Genomic DNA, 19,996 nt, shown 5'->3' on the forward strand with positions numbered 1-19,996 from the left:
TGGTGCTCACATCTGTGATCCCTACATTCAGGAGTTAGAGGCAGGAGGATCAGGACCTAAAGACCCCACACAGCTACATAGTGAGTTTGAAACCAGCCGAGGCTTTATGAGACCCTGCCTCAAAACAAAAAAATCAATAGAACTTCATAAATTTCCGGCTGAAGCCTCTATGGGCAGCTACACTTACATACACATTCTCCCACAGTTTCTATAATTTCATTACATCTTTTTTCATTATTGTTGTGTACGTGAATATACTCAAGTGCATGGCACACATGTGGAGCACAGAGGACAGCTTGTAGGAGTTGGTTCTCTCCTTCCACCATGTGGGGCCCAGGGATTCCATTCAGGCCATCAGATTACCCACTGAGCCATCTGGGTGGCACCTGTAACACTTGATGTAAATAAACTCTGTATGTGTGAGTGTGTGTGTGTATGTTTTTTTGTTTGTTTGTTTTTGTTTCAATTTTTTGAGACAGGATTTCTCTGTAGCTTTGGAGCCTGTGTTCAGTCTGTAGCCCAGGCTGGCCTTGAACTCACAGCGATCCCCCTGTCTCTGCCTCCCGAGTGCTGGGATGAATAACTCCTTTTCCCATCTGAAATGGCCTTCCCTCTCACATATGTAGGAACCTGGTTTGCCTCCTTGTTTTTCTGAGTTTTTTCCTCCCCCTCATTCTATGGCTTTCACTCCCTGTAAAAAAGGCATTTACAAGCATTTAGCCTTTGATCTGCCTTTTTTATGGTCTTATCTTTGTGTTTATCTTTCTTCCTGGTTTTATCAATCACCAACAATACTGTGCACGGTAGCCAGCTAATCTCCGTGTCACTTTGAGTGGTACCACCATCTTGCCAAGGACTAAGTCACACCACATGGGACCTTGAGATAAGTAGCTTCAAGTCAAGGTACAGATGCCTCCTCAGTGGTCCTGAGACCTGCAGGACTCTCAGGCAGTCAGTTCCATGCTTTTAGCATCCGTCTGCGCTAAAACTGGTGTGCTTATGTCTGCACCTGGAGTCTGTCCTTTCCCGATCCTCTCCTGATCATTCCTTTAAAAGAACAAGGGCTGCGTGTCAGGTGGCGCACGGCTTGACTATCAGCACTCAGGAGGCAGAGGCAAACAGATCTCTATGAGTTCGATGCCAGCCTGGTCTACAAAGTAAGTTCCTGGACAGCCAGGGCTACACAGTGAGACCCTGTTTAAACAAACAAAAAGTGAGGAGGCTGGGGCTGTTAAGAAGACCTGGGGAGCACACACAAGGCTGGGGTTCAGTCCCAAGCACCACCAAAAGGAAAAGGGTGTTGCGATTGCCTGGCCTGAAAAGTATCCAGGGTACCACACAAGTAAAGCAAACAGGAACAGCACCGTGTGTGTGTGTGTGTGTGTGTGTGTGTGTGTGTGTGTGTGTGTGTATCTCCAAGTAACAAGCTCACGGGAGCCCTCTGCCTTGGCTAGCCGTCTTAAACTCGGATCCAGAAAGGAGAACATGAGAGAGTTACATTGCTCTGTTCCACAGAACTGAGAAACAAAGTCAAGCCGAGGCATACCTGCAGTCCTGGCGCTGGGAGGCGGGAGCAGGAGGACTACAAGTTTGAGCTCCACCGAGTTCCAGGCCAGCCTGAACTAATAGCAAGACTCGGTCTCAAAAAATAAGAGACAGACCTATGCTGACATTTCGTCAAGGTGATTGGTTTGCCATGCGGTCTGTCAAACAGAGTTACAGCAGTTTAGTTTGATGTTTTAATTGGCTTTACTTCTGACTCAAAGAGCAGGGACCTCACACAGTAAGAATAAAGGTTAAATTTATAAAAGGGCTGGCAAGATGGCTCAGCACATAAAGGCACCTGGGCTCAAGCCTGGAAGCCGAGTAAAGGTAAAAGCAGAGAACTTTTCTCTGAGCGCCACACAAGCACACAGCACGTCACCACACAACACCAGCACCCGGGCGTGCACGCCACCACGCAAACACTGTACACCAGATTTTTTTTTTTTTTTTTTTTTTTTAATGTGGATAGTCTGGTTTATTGAAACTGGCTCTCAGAGGCCTCTCTGCTAAAGGAGGCTGGGAGGCTGAACCAGTCAGGGAGCACCAGGAGTAGAAGGTAATGGAACTGGTTGAGCATCCAGAGCAGCACCAGGGACAGCTTCACACCAGTATCCAGGCCCAGTGAGACCCAGCTCCACTCATGGCCTCCGCGGAGAACCTTGCCACCTCCTTGTTGGTGTTGCCCTGGGCTGGGCTGAGCCACATCTCAGTTCGATGGCCAGCCAGCCAATCCCTGTGCTGTAGTTGCTGACCTTTTATTTATTTGTTTGTTTGTTTAGGTTTTTCAGGACAGGATTTCTCTGTGTAGTTTTGGTGCCTGTTTTGGATCTCGCTCTGTAGACCAGGCTGGCCTCGAACTCACAGAGATCCGACTAGCTCTGCTGGGATTAAAGGCGTGTGCCAGTTCCTCCACCGGCACCCCGCCCGCTGGTGTTGCTGACCTTTTAGGAGTGACTCCAGAGTTCTTTGCAGGAAGCAGCAGGGATGCAGAAGTGGGAGGGTGGTGGATGGCTCCGCCCCGAGGTCCTGTTCCAGTCCTGTGTCACAGTTGCTCTCACACCCTAACAAGGTCTTTTTGAGATTCATTTTTACGCTGCGGGGAGTCTGTGTGAGTGTATGAGTGCATATTCAATGCACTTTCCTCGTACCTTGTCTTTGCCTCTTCCTCCCTTATTCACCCCTGCTCTGGCCATGATTGGTCTCTTCTCTAAACCCTACAGTATTGACTCTTCCATACCATCAGCACTTGCCGTAGAGCATTATATCTGACATTCCCTTTAATCTCTAAAGAGCAAGCTGCAAGCTCCACAATAGTAAAAAGTGTGTGTGTGTAGGGGGGAACATGCCTTAATCCCAGCACTCAGGAGGCAGAGCCAGGAGGATCTCTTGTGAGATCGAGGACAGCCTGGTATACACAGAGAAACCCTCACGTATCCTGTAACTAGTTCTGGATATTTTTGTTTCAGAATTTATTTATTGGTGATTGGGTAATTTTGGTATTTTATTACATGTATATTCTCTTTGATAACCATCCATGTCTCTTGAAAAAAAAGCAAAGTGTTTCCACCAATCTGCCACATTCCTCTTCATGCAGTGCTAGCCATGTGATGGCTGCTTAATGATTATCCACAATAGATGGAGACCAGTGTGCTGTAGGCAACAGTCTCTGCCTTCAGAGACTGATAAATCAATAAACTATACGGTGTGTTCAACAGCAGTGGGTGGGAAGGGGAAGTAAGCCCGCACGGAAGGATCACGTGCATCACTGGGCTGCCTGCGAGGGTGGAGAGTGTCCACAGTGTTAGTCAAGACGGTCAGGGAAGACCTCACTGTTGAAGTGCTGAGGAGCCTCATGGGAAGATCATTCCAGGCAGGGAGCTCTTAATGTGAAGACTCTAAGGCTGGCCCTGTTGGGACATTCCAGGAAGAGGGAGGGAGTTTATGTCCAGGGCAGACGGTGACGACCAGGGGAAGAGATGAGTCAGAGAAAGTGGGGCAGAGAGGGTGAAGGGCACTGCATGTTCTGGGTGGACATGGGCCTCTGCCCTGAGATTGGCCTTCAGAGGGTTTCAGACGTAAGACTGTACTGTCTGACTCGGAATTGATCTTCTGGGTGCTGCAGTAGCATCAGGAGTGAAGAGCAGAGAGGCCAGTCAGGAGGCGACGGCGGCCATAGCGGTGACTTGACTAAGGGAAGCCGTAGCGGTGAAAGGAGTGGGCAGAGTCTGGGTTCACTTTGCAGGACCTCCAGAATGTGCCATCGAGAACAGAAGGGAAGGGAGCTAAAAATGATGGCAGGGGGTTTGTTCTGAGTAAACAGAAGCGTGGGTTACAGTCTGAAATGTGGAAGGAGCCAGGCACAGTGGCACAAGCCTTTAATCCCAGCACTTGGGAGGCAGAGGCAGGCGGATCTCTGAGTTTGAGGCCAGCCAAGGCTATATAGCCAAGACTACATCGTGAGACCCTGTCTAAAAATAAAAATAATATAAAACACATAAGGAAGGCCCCAAGAGGGCCTTGTACTCTGCAGCAGCTCAGCTTGCACCTGGTGGGTCCACGCTATCCCCTGGGCAGGCCCCAACACAGATGACAAGAGGTATCAGATGTGAAAACCGAGAGAGAGGGTCCAAGCTAGAGAAGACAGCATCGGGATGGGATTGGACTGTGTAACTAGCTGAGATCAGTAGATGCTCATTCCACTAATGAGACTGCACCTCAAAAAGCCTGACTCCACACAGCCTGAAGTGACAGGGAAGCAGCAGGAGAAGGGTTCAGGTCAGTCTGTCCCACACTAGTGTCAGCTCTTCTGCCAATGCAGTGCCTTAACTTAGTAGCATGCTGTTACGTGGGGCATGACGCACACCTGCAATCCCAGAGACTCCGAGACTGAGGGGACGGGATCCTAAGTCCAAGGCAGCCTGGGCAGCAGGGTGGAGTGTGTCTCAAAAAAAAGCCAGGGCTGTTGGGTGGCAGATGGTTCAGGGGTAAAAGGACTTGGCACACGAGGCTGACAACCTGAGTTCAATCCTCAAAACCTATGTAAAGGTAGAAGGAGAGAACCGATGCCACAAAATTGACCTTTGACCTCTGCATGAGCACTGTGGCGCACAAGTGCCCACATGCACACTCAACACAATTATGATAAGAGCTGTGTTAGAATGCTTACCTAGCATCTGTGAGGCCCCAGGTCAAACTGCAGTACCAAGGAATGGGAAAGGAATATTATAACTGACAGAAGGGAGCTGGGGAATGACTGGAACCTATATAAAGGCCAGATGATGTAGTTAGTACACATCTGGTACTATAGTACCCCCAGTGTGTAAAAGGAAGCCGGTACAACAGATGAAGCAGCTACTGAGGGTCACTAACTGTTGGCCAACACACAAAATATAAAGTATATTGGCTGGAGAGTTGGCTCAGCAGTACAGTGTCCTCGTTGCTCTCCCATCCCTAACTTCACTTCCAGGGATCCTATACCCTCTTCTGAACTCTGTAGGCACCAGGTAAACACATGGTGCACATACATACATTCAAGCAAAGCACTCATATACAGGAAATAAATCTTTAAAAAAGTTTATCTACAGAAAGTACAAAGGAGAGCACATTGTCAGATATCCAAAGGCATAGAATACAAGATGTAAGGTATGGCCGGGCGGTGGTGGCACATGCCTTTAATCCCGGCACTTGGAAGGCAGAGGCAGGCTGATCTCTGTGAGTTCGAGGCCAGCCTGGTCTACAAAGCGAGTTCCAGAAAAAGAGCAAAGCTACACAGAGAAACCCTGTCTCAAAAACAACAACAACAAAAAAAAAAAGGTGTAAGGTATGACATGCAGTAGTGACTTGTCAAATGAAAGTCTTAGTCCTGTGTGCCAGACAATAAGTCCTAAGTCCATAATACATCAAGACCTGAGTTTTGAAGAATGGCCAGGATTTTGCTTTGTAGAGGTTCTCAGAGAAGCTATTCCACACACAGAAATGGCAAGGGCCGGTGTACAGCCACAAAGGACCAAGAACAAGTGTGGGTAAAACCAGACGGATATGTTTTAACAAAAGTAGAAAGTGGGGGAGGGGAGTGGGGGGGGGGAGGACCAGACACAGGACATTAGCTAGAAATGTAGTTTAGAAAACAGCCCTTAAGCGGCTGGAGAGATGGCTCAGCGGTTAATAGCACTGGCTGCTCTTCCAGAGGACCAGGGTTCAATTCCCAGCACCCACATGGCAGCTCACAACTGTCTATAATTCCAGGGGATACATGTAGGCAAAACACCAATGCACATTAAATAAATCATAAAGAAAACAGCCCTTAAATGGAGATTTTGGAGACACACACACACACACACACACACACACACACACACACACACCAAAACAAAACAGAAAACCCCAGGGCTGGAGAGATGAATCAGCAGGTAAGAGCACTTGTTGCTTTTGCAGAGGACCCAGGTTCAGTTCCCAGCACCACTACCCCACTACCCCCTAAAAACAGCCGGGTGGTGGTGGTGCATGCCTCTGAGTTCAAGGCCAGCCTGGTCTACAGAGTGAGTTCCAGGACAGCCAGGGCAGCACACAGAAACCCTGTCTCGAAACACCCCCCTCCAAAAAAAAAAAAAAAAGTTTCCTACACGAAAGCTTGCAAGTGTCTGCAACTCCAGTTCCAAGGGATCTGACATTCCTTCTCTGGCCTCCACAAGCACCAAGCACATACATGGTGTATGTATATATATATATATATATATATATATATATATATATATATATATATATATATATATACACACACATACATGCAGGCAAAACACTCACTGTATAACATAAAAATAAATCATCTTTAAAAAAGGTGGTTATAATAATATATATAATAATGGAGAGACACTTTGGAAAGCAGCCAATAGGATTTGATGAGCAGATGTAGAAGCCAAAGAGTCAAGAGTTAGAGACCAGTCCAAGAGTTTGAATGTGGGTGTGTGGCTATTAATTAACCAGGAAGGTCAGAGAAGCCTGTTTTAGGTAGAAAATGAGCTTTAGTTAGATGATGATGACAACATTTGAGATAGTATGAAATATCACACTCAGAATATCCAGGGAGGAGCCAGGGGATATGGGACCAAAATAGGAAAAGTTAGGCCTGGCTAGGTTTGGCATGAAGATCGTTATTAAGTTGTGTGAGCCTAGAGGAGTTTCCACAAAGGCAACAGAGCAAAAATAGATAAGTTTGGATGTTTTAGGAGCCGGGAATAAAGTCTTCAGTGGGGTGTGGGTTAATTCAGCACTTGCCTAGCATTTGTGAGGCCCGAGGTTCCGTTGCCCCTCCCTGGGGTGTGTGTGTGTGTGTGTGTGTGTGTGTGTGTGTGTGTGTGTGTGTGTGTGTGTGGTGGGGGGGTGTTCTGTAGACCTGATATCAACAGCTGGCCCAGCAGCGCAGAGCACTTGGAATTCCACCTTCTTCCTCTCGCTTGACAAAAAGCTTCTTTTCCTTGACCTGGGTCATGTGATCTGCCGGCTGACCAAACGGGGCCATATCATATGCCTGCAGAGTTCATAATGCCTAGTACAGGGATGAAAGACAAAATGTATCCGATTTTAATGAAAACAGTTCCCTTCTGTTTTCTTCAAATGAAGCCCCACAACTTTAGATTAATAAGTAACTACAACTGTTACACAGGAAATACTAACATTGACAGTGTGACATTCCTAGTCCCAAACACAGCTCAGTCAGAAGCACATAGACCATAATGACTAGGGAACTCAGCCTCACTGGGCCATTGACCTGCTGGACCTCAGTCCACATGCCTAGCCGCAGCCCTGGGAAGAGCCACACTAAGCCTGTCCCAGCAGCCTACCATCCAGTCCACAGCATGTCCTGGACTGTGCTCTTGTTAGAGAGACTTCTGGTCCTCACAGATTCTTGACCTAGGGCATACATTAGTTCCTCCTCATGCTTAGCAATCAGAAAGGAGGAAGACAGCGCTACCAGAGGTTCTCAGAACCCTCTGGGCCTACGTTATTAAAATCTGTTTGGTGAGATTAAATGAAAGACGGTGACCTGTCACCCTGAGAATTTCATTCTCAGGGCCCATCTTTAGGATTTTAGCAAGGCGGTGCCGAAGCCTGGTCGCTCATGGAATTGCTTGCAGCTCATTTTTTAGGAACACAGCCTTCCCGGTTGGACTCCGATGGACAACAGGTGTTGTGGTGCTTTGCCGTTTGTGACAATTGCCACTGTGTCAAGCACTAGTCCCCACCAAGAGGGAATTAAGACTCAGAAACAGCTTGTAGGACACCACTCTTCCTAAAAACAGCACCTCCCTGAAGGGATGACCCAGCCGCCAGGCTCCAAAGCCTGCTGAGTTGGGAGGCAGCCAAGAGCAAGGTTTGGTGTTTACATACCCGCCATGGGTCTGGGTTGTCACAGCAACTCCCCCAGCACACTTCGTCCCCTCCTTCCCTTGGCAGCTTCCTGCCAGCTTTCCCCTTTTCTCTTGTGGCCTCGGTGTTCTTGGTAACCCCGCTTACTCTGTCCTTTTTATTTTCTTGCCAGTCTGCAGCAGTACTTGACCTGTGTGGGACTCTTCTGAACTTCCCAAACCAGGAGGTCGCAAACAGGTCCCTTAAGCAGCCAGAACCAAAGCTACCAGGCCTGTATGTTGTCTGCAAGAGCACACGTGAGACCATGGTTCTTGTCATGGATCTTTTCTTGGTCTCATAAAATTATGCTTTCTAAAGCCCGTGGGAAGTTAGAAATAGGGAGAGGAACTATTCTTGGCAGGCCCATCGAAAGCTCAAGAAGTGACTATTGAGCCCAGAATAGCAAGGGAAAGCACAGAGAAACTGTAAGAGGTAGCTAGAAGAACTCAGAATTCAGGACAGTGTACGTCCTCCAGAGTTGAGGCAGCTCCCACAACCCAAAGGACAGGAAGTCATCATGACTGTGCTCTGAGGTAGCAGTGACCTGTATCATCAAGAAATGCTAAATTAGCCGGGCGGTGGCGCATGCCTTTAATCCCAGCACTCGGGAGGCAGAGCCAGGCGGATCTCTGTGAGTTCAAGGCCAGCCTGGGCTACCAAGTGAGTTCCAGGAGAGGCGCAAAGCTACACAGAGAAACCCTGTCTCGAAAAACCAAAACAAAAAAAAAAAAAAGAAAAGAAATGCTAAATTAGGGCTGGGGGAGAGTTCATGGATGAAGCCCCGGGTGTGATCCAGGCCTGGCAGTGCAAGCCTGTAACCCTGGCAGTCAGGAGGCAGAGGCAGAAGGATTGGGAATTAAAGACCAGCCTCAGCTACAGAGCAAATTCAGGCACCCTGGGATACACGAGGCCCTCTTTTTAAAAAAGAAGAAAATAGCTAGGCGGTGGCGGCGCATGCCTTTAATAAACTCGGGAGGCAGAGCCAGGCAATCTCTGTGAGTTCCAGGCCAGCCTGGTCTATAGAGCAAGATCCAGGACAGGCTCCAAAACTACACAGAGAAACCCTGTCTCAAAAAAAATGAAGAAGAAAATATTAAATTCTCTTCAACTCAAGCTGGGCAGTGGTGGCGCATGTGTTTAATCCCAGCACTCGGGAGGTGGAGGCAGATGGATCGCTGAGTTCGAGGCCAGCTTGGTCTATAAAGCAAGTTCCAGGACAGCAAGGGCTATACAGAGAAACCCTGTCTTGAAAAACAAAACACACACACACACAAAATCTCTTCAACTCTAGGAAGCTCTTTAGTTTTAGGGCATCACACATAGTTAAAGGTTTTAATACTCAAAAAGGTCAATTCTATGTATCCAGAATTTATGAGCACTCCCAACAATTAGTCTCCCGGATGCAGCCTCTTACCTGAATTCAGCCCCCGAACCTGTGCATTGGTGGGAGAGAGCCAGCTCCACACAGTTTCCATCTGTCTTCCACACTCACTGTGGCACTCATACCCATACATAGCATGCACACATATGTGCATGTACACACAGACACATACAATAATACATACTTTTTTTAAGAAAAGGTTTAAGGTATTGGAATTTTTTTTTTTTTTTTTTAAGGCACACTCTCATGCAGCACAGACTGGCCTCAATTGCTGTATAGCCAGAAATGTCCTTGAACTCCCGATCCTCCTATCTCTATCTCCAATGCCGGGATTTTAGGTGTGTATATCCTCACACACCTGGTTTGTGTAGTCCTGGGGATAAAAGCCAGGGCTGCATGCATGCTAGGCAAGCACTCCACCAGCTGAGCTGCATCCCCTTTCCAACCCCACCCCACCTTTTTCTTTCTTTGAGAGAGGGTCTTAGATAGTCCAGGCTGGCCTCAGACTCTGCTGCCCCCTCCCCCGCCCCAGCCTCTGAGTGCTGGGACTGCTGATGGTACCACCAGGTCCCACTCTGATGTGTGGCTCTTACAGTGCTTCCTTGCAGACCTATTCCTTCCCTGCACAGTGTCTGTTCATGAGACCATCTTATTTCTTCACTTGGTCGTCTGACTGGAAAGTGTCATAGGTGTCTCCCTCTCCCTTGAGAGGTAATGCTGTACCGTGACATCTCAGCCAATAAGAAAGCATTGCATGCCACCCCTTCCCATTATGTGCTCCATGAACAGAATACGTGGCATAAAGGAAGCAGTGTATAAATATTTATGGAGTGAGTGAATAACCAGTAATCCTCGGGGTGTTTATGGAACTAACAAGAGCTGACGCATGAATTGCAGGCGATTTGAACTGTACAGTTCACTTATGTGCATACTTTTTATTTGAAAGAAAACTAAGAAAAAGCTATTTCATGAACACACACACACAAATGCATGTAGCTAGTAGTCAATTTTGTCATTTACTGTCATAAAATATACAGAAATCTATTACTAAAAAGTTAAAATTTAGCCAGGCGGTGGTGGCACATGCCTTTAATCCCAGCACTTGGGAGACAGAGGCAGGCGGATCTCTGTGAGTTCAAGGCCAGCCTGGGCTACAGAGTGAGTTCCAGGAAAGGCGCAAAGCTACACAGAGAAACCCTGTCTCGGAAAAAAAAAAAAAGAAAGTTAAAATTTGGGCTAGACATGATGGTGCAAGCCTGTAAATCTAGTACTTAGGAGACAGAGGCAAAGGGTCATGAGTTCCAGGCCAGCCTACGCTATGTAAAGACGGCTACAAGGAACTGGTCATGGTGGTACCACCTTCAGGCCCAACACTCGGGGCAGAGACAGGAGGATCTCTGTGAGTTTGAGGTCAATATGGTCTACATAGCGAGTTCCAGGACAGCCAGAGCTCCAGAGAGACACTGTCAAAACACACAAAAAGACAGCTGTGTGGTGATCCATTTGCTTATAACGGATACGTGGTGGTGAAGCAAGTCCGGGGGCTAAGGCCTCCAGATCTCAACCCAGTGAAATGTAAGGGGCTGGGATAGAACTCAGTGGTGAGCACTTCCTGGGCATGTGGGAAGCTCTGGGTTCAGTCTCTCACACTGCAAATAAAAACAGCCCGGGGTGGTGTCACATGTCCTTAGTCCCAGCACTGTGAGACAGACAGACAGATCTCTGCATTTGAGGCCAGCCTGCTCTACAGAGGGCATTCAAGGAAGCCAGGGCTACAGAGAAACCCTGTCACAGAAAGGAAAAAAAGGAAGGAAGGAAGAAAGAGAAGAAATCATAATTAAGCATTTTCTTTCTGGATTGACACTCTTTAAAATATCGCAGTTATCACAAGCTCAAAACAAACTATATTGCCAATGATAAACTAACTCCTTTTTATATTTTAAGTACTTTATTACATTTGCTTCTTTGTGTTTGTTTGAGTGTGTGTGTGCGCGCGCGCCATCTCCCTGACCCTTCCTTTTATATTTTAAAAGCAAGAACCATGGCAGTTGTAGACCATGACCAGCTCAAAAACACTGTGACAGAATAGGCAAGGTATCCTTCCAATACACCAAGAGGTTGACTATTCTCCACGCGTGCCCAGTGCAAGCATGTCAGCTTGACAACTTGATAGGACGTCGAGGATGAGTCTGCAGTGAAGCCACTGGATGATAGCTCTCTTTGATTTGGGGATACCAAATGCATTGACCTTTCTGGTTAAGTGAGAAACCCTTGGCTATATAGAACTCAGTGGCCCTTTAGGAGTTCCCCGGAGAGTTTGCTCATAGCCCTTGGAGCATATCCTGAGTGGAGTTTGGAAGACATTTTTCTTCTGTGCCAAAACAAGTTTTATAGCTTGGTTGATGCCAAAAGTTCAGCAAGCCCACTAGATAGCTTGATGTTAACTTGTATTTTATCTTCTCAGAAGTCTGAGGATGCTGTCCTCACAGGACAGATCACATGTGTAAAATACTGTTTCTGAGCATAACTGGACATCTTCTTTTCTTTGGAGTTGATTGTGTTTGTTTATGCAGGTTCTCTACATAGGCTAGTTTGGCCTCAAACTCAAGATCTCTTTTCTTGGCCTCTCAGGTGAAAGGAGTGGAGATGTGAGCCATCATGCCTAGCCCTTGAGTCTTTATTACTTTTCAGTGAAGAGAACATTTAGCAATAGTTGTTTTGATACAAGGTCCCATGTATCACAGGCTGGCCTCAAATTTGATATGTTTATGAGGGTAACCGTGGACTTCTGATTATCCTGATTGCACCACCCAAGTGTTGGGATTATAAGTATGAACCACCATGTTTCTTGTGGTACTGGGGATCAAACCCACAGCTTCATGTACGCTAGGTGTCTTAGGGTTTTATTGCTGTGAAGAGACATGACCACAGCAACTCCTGTAAAAGAAAACATTTCATTGGGGCTGGGTTACAGTTCAGAGGTTCAGTCCATTATTGTCATGGCAGGAAGCGTGGCATCATGCAGGCAGATACGGTGCTGGAGAAGAAGCTGAGAGTTCTACATCTAGATTTTCAGGTGCAGAAAGAGAGTGAGACACTGGGCCTGACTTGAACATCTGAGAGTCCAAGCCCATACCCAGTGACACACTTCCTGCAACAAAACCACATCTACTCCAACAAGGCGGTACCCCCAATGGTGCCACTCCCTGTGGGTTTCCGGGATGTTGTGGGAAATTTGTACACTGTGTGAAAATATATTGCTGTGATTGGTATAATAAAAAGCTGAACAGCCACTAGCTAGGCAGGAGGTATAGGTAGGATTTCTTAGGTGAGAGAAAGGAAGAGGAGGAAGAATCTAGGGGCGCAGGTGGCGCCAGGAAACACGGAGAGGAAACAGGAAGTGCAAGATGGAAGAGAGGTCACGCCACATAGTAGAACATAGATTAATAAAAATGTGAGTTAAGTTATAAGAGCTTGGGCTGGAGAGATGGCTCAGAGGTTAAGAGCACTGAATGTTCTTCCAGAGGTCCTGAGTTCAATTCCCAGCAACCACATGATGGCTCACAACCATCTGTAATGAGATCTGGTGCCCTCTTCTGGCCTGCAGTCATACATGCTGTATACATAATAAATAAATAAATCTTTTTTTTAAAAAAAGTTATAAGAGCTAGTTATGAACAAGCCTAAGCTATAGGCCGAGCTTTCATAAATAATAAGAAGTCTCTATGTCATTATTTGGGAGCTGGCTGGCAGGACAAAAAGACTCTTTACATGGGGACCATTTTCATTCAAACCCCATAGGCTTGTAGCCATATCATAATACAAAATACATTTAGTCCAACTTTAAAAGGCCCCATAGTCTGTCACAGTATCAGCACTATTTAAAAGTCCAAAGTTTAAAGTCTCTTTTGATGCTCATGGCAATCTCTTTTTTCTTTTTTCTTTTTCTTTTTCTTTTTTTTTTTTTTTGTTTTGTTTTGTTTTGTTTTGTGGTTTTTTGTTTTGTTTTGTTTTGTTTTTCGAGACAGGGTTTCTCTGTGTAGTTTTTGTGCCTGTCCTGGATCTCACTCTGTAGACCAGGCTGGCCTCAAACTCACAGAGATCCACCTAGTTCTGCCTCCCAAGTGTTGGGATTAAAGGCATGCGCCACCGCCGCCCAGCTCATGACAGTCTCTTAACTGTAATTCCCCATAAAATCAAAAAACAGATCACATACTTCCAACATACACTGACACAGGCTATACATTACTATTCTAAAAGGAAGGAAAGGAGTATAGTGAGGAAATACTGGACCAAAGCAAGACTGAAAACCAGCTGGCAAATTCCCAACTCTACACTCCAGGTCTGATGTCAAAACACTCTTCAGATCTCCAACTCCTTTCAGCTTTGTTGATTGCAACACACTTCTTTCTCTTGGGCTGGTTCCACTCATTGTTAACAGCTCTCCTCGACAGGTATCCCACGATTCTGGCATCTCCGACATCTTGGGGTCTCCAAGGCAATGCAGGGTTCACCTTTACAGCTTCACAAAATAGCCCCTCTGGGTGTCCAAGCAAGGACACCCCTGATATATATGTCTGGCCTCAACGGCTTTCCTTAGTCACAGAGGTGGATTCTATAACCCCTTTCTTGTATCCTTGGCTCTAAACTCAGAACCACATGGTCAAAGCTGCTAAGTTCTGCTGCTTGCTGTGGCTGGAACATGACCTCCTCATTCAAATACATATTCACCAGCTTTCTGTTTTCAATGGTTTCCTTTACTACCTAAGTTTGACCATCGTGGAACTTGCTCTTTAGACCAAGCTGGTCTTGAACTCTGAAATCTACCTGCCTCTGCCTTCTGAGTGCTTAGGATTAAAGGCTTCTACCGCTATACCCAGCTCTAAGCTTTTCTTTAATTCCTTTTCACAAGTTGGAAGCTTAGCTGGGTGGAGTCTTGCCCTGAGATCACTCCTCCTTTTATTCTATGTAGAACCAGGCTTTTCTTTAATCTGTTTATCTCCATGAACACCGGATTTAACATTTTGTATTTTTCCTTGCTCGACTTGCTCCTTTTCGTTGTAGATCTGCATAAGACTGGCCACTAATAACCACATGATCCAGTCGATGCCAAGCTGTTTTGAAATCTTTCTGCCAAAGCTCTTAATCCATATCTCTTCAATTTATCCTCAGGCAGATTTTTGTGCAAGGGCAGAAAGCCACGTTCTTTGCCAATCTGTCACAAGAACAGTGTCTAGGCCACATACTAATCTTCTCCTCTGAAAACCCTTGAGTCAGGCCCCCCACAGTTCAAATCGCCCTCAGCACCACTGTCTTCACGTTCCTGCTAGGATGGCCATCACACCTGACTTAAAGTGTCCACTTGTTTTCCTAGTCCAAAGTCCCAAAGTGTTCTGTGTTCCTCCAAACAAAAGCATGGTCTGGTCTATCGCAGCAATACCCCACTCCTAGTACCAGTTTCTATCTAGTTAGGGTTTTATTGCTGTGAAGAGACACCATGACCTATGGGGCCATTTTCTTTCTTTTTTGGTTTTTTGAGACAAGGTTTCTCTGTGTAGCCCTGGCTGACCTGGAACTCACTCTGTAGACCAGGCTGGCCTTGAACTCAGAGGTCCACCTGTGTTAAATGGATTCAGTTTTATTTTGTCTCAGTTAAAAAATACCTGCAGTTAGACAGGCGGTGGTGGTCCACGCCTTTAATCTCAGCACTTGGGAGGCAGAGGCAGGCGAATCTCTGACGTCAAGGCCAGCCTGGTCGAGTAGTTCCAGGACAGCCAGGACTATACAGAGAAACCCTGTCTTGAAAAAACAAAAACAAAAACTTGCAGTTCTAAATGTGTATTTTTAAAAAAAAAAGAAAAAAGAAAGAGAGATTTGTGGGAACAGTTTTGCCTTCTCTGTTAGCACCCATGTAATGTATTCCTTTTGGAGGGCCAATGAGATGATTCAGTGGGTAAAGAGCACTTGTCAAGTAAGCCTGAAGACCTGGGTTTGATCCTCAAATCCCACTTACAGTGGAAGGAGAGAGCAGACTCCACAAACGTGGTCTGACACAGTGTAGACTGCAGCATGAATGTACCACACACATGTCACACACATACATATCACACACACAATAATGTCCCCACACATATATCACACACAGTAATAATGTACCCACACATACATATCACACACACAGTAATAATGTACCCACACATACATATCACACACACAATAATGTCCCCACACATATATCACACACAATAATAATGTACCCACACATACATATCACACACACAATAATGTACCCAAACATATATCACACACAATAATAATGTACCCACACATACATATCACACACAATAATAATGTACCCACACATACATATCACACACACAGTAATAATGTACCCACACATACATATCACACACACAATAATAATGTACCCACACATATATACAACACACACAATAATAATAGTTTTCTTTTTTCGAGACAGGGTTTCTCTGTGTAGCTTTGGAGCCTGTCCTGGATCTCACTCCATAGACCAGGCTGGCCTTGAACTCACAGAGATCCGCCTGCCTCTGCCTCCCGAGTGCTGAGATTAAAGGTGTGCACTACCATGGCTGGCAATAATAGTTTCCTTAATCTTATGTTTTTTTCCTCCCTGGCACCAGGTACAAGTAACTCTTTTCCTATTTTTCTCCCATCTAGGCTACCCGTTGGCTCTGTTTTATCGGCATTACCTTTTCTACAAAGACTGCTACCTCATCCACCTCTTCCATGCTTTTACAGGCCTCTCCATTGCTTATTTCAACTTCGGTAAGTGAGTGGATTGTGCAGGGACATGGCCATGAGAAGAGACCGGGAGAGGAGCAGACCAGAACAAAATCCCCTGGAGAGAAACTCGTGTACAGAAGTTCTGGTTCCTAAAACTTTTTCATCTCTGCAAAGGGAAGATTGAATGGATAGGAACACAGTTTAATTGTTCGGGTTTTTTTTGTTGTTGTTGTTGTTTTCTTTTTACATTCCCCTACTGATAAATAATTTATGGCACAGCAGTTAAGAACATTTGCAAGTTCAGTTAAGCTCTCATGTCAGGTGGCTCAAAACCATTTGGAACTCCACTTCCAGGGGACCTGGAGTCCCCTGACTACATGGGCATACACATGCGCACACACACATAAATAATAATAAAGATAAGTAATTTTCAAACATTTCGAAAAACAGGATATTAAGTAATTCAAAATAAGGTACACTAATATTCTTCTCCTCTGAAAACTCTTGAGCCAGGCCCCCACAGTTCAAATCACCCTCAGCACCACAGATATCAAAACATCACTTGGTACCACATAAGTCCGTACATTTTTTTGTACCAGTTAGAAGTAAATTTAGTGTACGGCATTGTGGCGCACACCTTTAATCCCAGCACTCAGGAGGCAGAGAGCCAGCTTGGTCTACATAGTGAGTTCCAGACCATTCAGGGCTACATAGGCCCTGTCTCAAAAATTGTAATAATGATAATAAAGTCACTATTATTTAGGGGCTGGTGAGGTGATTCAGCAGATAAAAGCACATGACCTCACAGGGTGGGTTGCCCTTTGACCTCCACATTTACCAAGGCACACCCACACTTGAGACGACAGTCTCATGTAGCCCAGGCTGACCTTGAACTATATTGAAGAAGATCCTGATCCTCCTGCCTCTACTTCCCACATGCTGGATGCAGGCATGGAACACCACGCCTGGTCCTGTGCAGCTGGGGATTGAACCGAGGGCTTCCTGAATGTTAGCCCGGCACTCTACCAACTGAACTACATCCCCCGACTCCAGCGTTGCTTACTGTGGGTTGTGGGGTGTTTTTGTTTCCTCTTCTCTGTGGTTGGGAACCTCAGGAGGAACGGGACGAAGGCACTAAGTGCTGCCCTCTTCTCCGTCCCAGGGTACCAGTTCTACCACTCCTTGCTGTGTGTCGTGCTTCAGTTCCTCATCCTGCGACTCATGGGCCGCACCGCCACTGCCGTCCTCACTACCTTCTGCTTCCAGATGGTACGTTTTTCTCATGGCAGCTCAGGTTACATCTGCCAGCAGGTGTGGGGAGGGGCCAGGCAGCGGATGGTAGCATGGTGACCCAGGGGATCTAGCTTGTAATCCCTCCTCCCAGCACACCGCAGTCCGACTGTGGGCGGGCTGCTCATCACTGGGCAGTTGTAGCAGTAACTCATGGCTGGCCTCGGGACTGTGCCATCAGGGTTCCTTGGTTCTCACCAGGTCTAGCCCAGCCGACCATGAGGGCGGTTACCCAAAGGCAAGGCAGAAAACTAATTTCGAATGAGCCGAAGGAGCTAAGCATGTAAATGTCCATCTGCCACCCTACAAGTCAATCCTCACTGCAGTGTTGGAAACATTTGTAGGGTTTATTTGTTTGTTTATCAAGGTTGGTCTCACTATGTAACCGAGGCCAGATTCAAACTCTTGTAGCTCAAATTGGCTTCCGTCTCTCTCAGGTGCCAGGGTTCTAGGTCTGCACCAGCAGGCCTGGCTTGTGGGAACTCCTTAATGTTCTAATGATGGGGCCAGAAGAAAGGAAAAGTGAAGGAATACGGGGAGGCTTCGAGCGAAGGGGAAGTTAGGAAGTCAGGCATGGTGGCATAGGCTTGGAAGGCTAAGACAGAGGACTGTGAGCTAGAGGTCCAAGACCACACACACACACAAAAGAAGAGAGCAAAGGCAGGCAAGCGTAGTGATGGTGGAGGAGTAAGACTTCCCTCTCCTAGGCCTACCTTCTCGCCGGCTATTACTACACAGCCACGGGGGACTACGATATCAAGTGGACAATGCCACATTGTGTCCTGACGTTGAAGCTCATTGGTAAGTGGAAGGGTGCTGCCTCCCTCCTCTGCAGCTGGACCCCTCCCCACTGAGCCCGAATAAACTATACCGATGTTCCCGTCATGCTCCTGGCTGCAGTGTGTCCACGGACCACATCCTCACGTCTGCTCTCCCCTCCCTTCTCTTTGCTCAGGTCTGTCTATTGACTACTATGATGGAGGCAAAGACAGGGTAAGTATCCACTCTGTGGCCAAGTGAGGCTAAGGACTAACCAGAGGGAAGGAGAAAGGTTACTGTCACCAAAAGCCTGGCCCTGCCCCCAGGGTGGGACCTTTGCCTCACTCCCTAGCCTGGGAGCTATCTTTCAGATATTAACTGGGCAAGGACCAACCAGGGTAACTTGTCCAGAATCCAGCTTTTACATAAAGTCCAGAGATCAAAGACAGCAAGGCACTTGTCACAGCAGCCACAGGCGACTGTTGACTAAGCCACCTACCCCACATTTCCACACAAAGCCACACTAAAGAGCTCCAGGCCGTGGGCACAGGTTGGGAACGCTCAGACTGGCTCTTGGGGTAAGATTCAAGGCTGTCCTGAACCATGCATTCTCTTCTCGGCATAGAATTCCCTGTCCTCTGAGCAACAGAAGTATGCCATTCGGGGTGTCCCTTCCCTGCTGGAGGTTGCTGGCTTCTCCTACTTCTATGGAGCCTTCTTGGTAGGGCCCCAGTTCTCGATGAACCACTACATGAAGCTGGTACAGGGGCAGCTGACTGACAGACCAGGAAAGATACCAAACAGGTAATTGCCCCTCTGGTCAAGACCTCTGTGTGGGTATCCCACCAGTTCAGTCCCTTCAGAAGTGACTCTTAAAGCCAACCTTAGCACACTGGCCCTGTTGACACAGTGTCACGTGGACCATGTCTACACGCTCCTCAGCTTAGATAACTGCCCCAGCCATTCTTGCTGAGCCTGAAGTACAAATGGAAGGACTCACTTTTATGCCTCAGGGTTTTGCCCACCAGTAGTGCTCCTCCCATTAAAGCCTCCTCTCACGTAGGAAGACCCTGTTCCTCTTTTATCCCCCCCCTGGAGCTGAGGACTGAACCCAGGGCCTTGCACTTGCTAGGCAAGCGCTCTACCACTGAGCTAAATCCCCAACCCCAAGACCCTGTTCAATGTATAAAAGTGTATATACTTAACAAGAGATAATGCAAACACCACTATAATTCCTTCAGGGAACTTGTCCCCCTGAGTTTCAGCAGGAGTTGAAATTGCTAGTTCTGTACATGGGGTCTTTTAGTCTGTCCACTGATTGAGAAGCCTGGTGAGATTCTGAACTCAGCAGCATGCTCTGAGGGTTCAACACCAGCCTCGCACACCCTGCTCCCTCCTACCCTCACCCCTGTAACTCAGGTTTGCAGATAGCCAAGCAGATAGAGCTGTCTTTCCTGGAAACAGCTCCGGGCACAGGGATCCTGGTGCCACTGTCTGCGTGGCCGCACCCTGAAACGCTCCTTTCCGTGACTGCAGGTCAGAGGGTGAAGGGCGAGGCTCTGCCGTCTGTGACCCCACTTGTTCCTTTCCAGCACCATACCTGCTCTCAAGCGCCTGAGTCTGGGCCTCGTCTACCTGGTGGGCTACACGCTGCTGAGCCCCCACATCACAGACGACTATCTTCTCTCTGAAGACTATGATGTGAGTGACTGCTAGCACACCGTGACCACTGCCTCACAAAAGGGATAAACAGAGACCCTAGACATGAGAGTAGGCCATGCCATCTAGAGGTGTGTGCTAGATTTTGCTCTAGGACTATGAGAGTTGGTATCCGCGTCACCCAGGCCTTTGGCT

General features: G+C 47.1%; 1 protein-coding gene across 1 annotated transcript in view; it reads left to right on the forward strand.

Moving 5' to 3' along the window:
* Positions 1-19,996, forward strand: part of Lpcat3 (lysophosphatidylcholine acyltransferase 3) — a 42,713-nt gene that overhangs the window by 20,169 nt on the left and 2,548 nt on the right. The window contains exons 2-7 of the mRNA XM_059258551.1: positions 16,028-16,135; positions 17,256-17,362; positions 18,091-18,184; positions 18,339-18,376; positions 18,768-18,946; positions 19,735-19,843. Of these exons, the coding sequence (XP_059114534.1) occupies positions 16,028-16,135; positions 17,256-17,362; positions 18,091-18,184; positions 18,339-18,376; positions 18,768-18,946; positions 19,735-19,843 (635 nt within the window). The remainder of the gene's footprint in view (positions 1-16,027; positions 16,136-17,255; positions 17,363-18,090; positions 18,185-18,338; positions 18,377-18,767; positions 18,947-19,734; positions 19,844-19,996) is intronic.

This window comes from Peromyscus eremicus, chromosome 3 (genome assembly GCF_949786415.1).
Source record: "Peromyscus eremicus chromosome 3, PerEre_H2_v1, whole genome shotgun sequence".
NCBI classification, from domain to species: Eukaryota; Metazoa; Chordata; class Mammalia; order Rodentia; family Cricetidae; genus Peromyscus; species Peromyscus eremicus.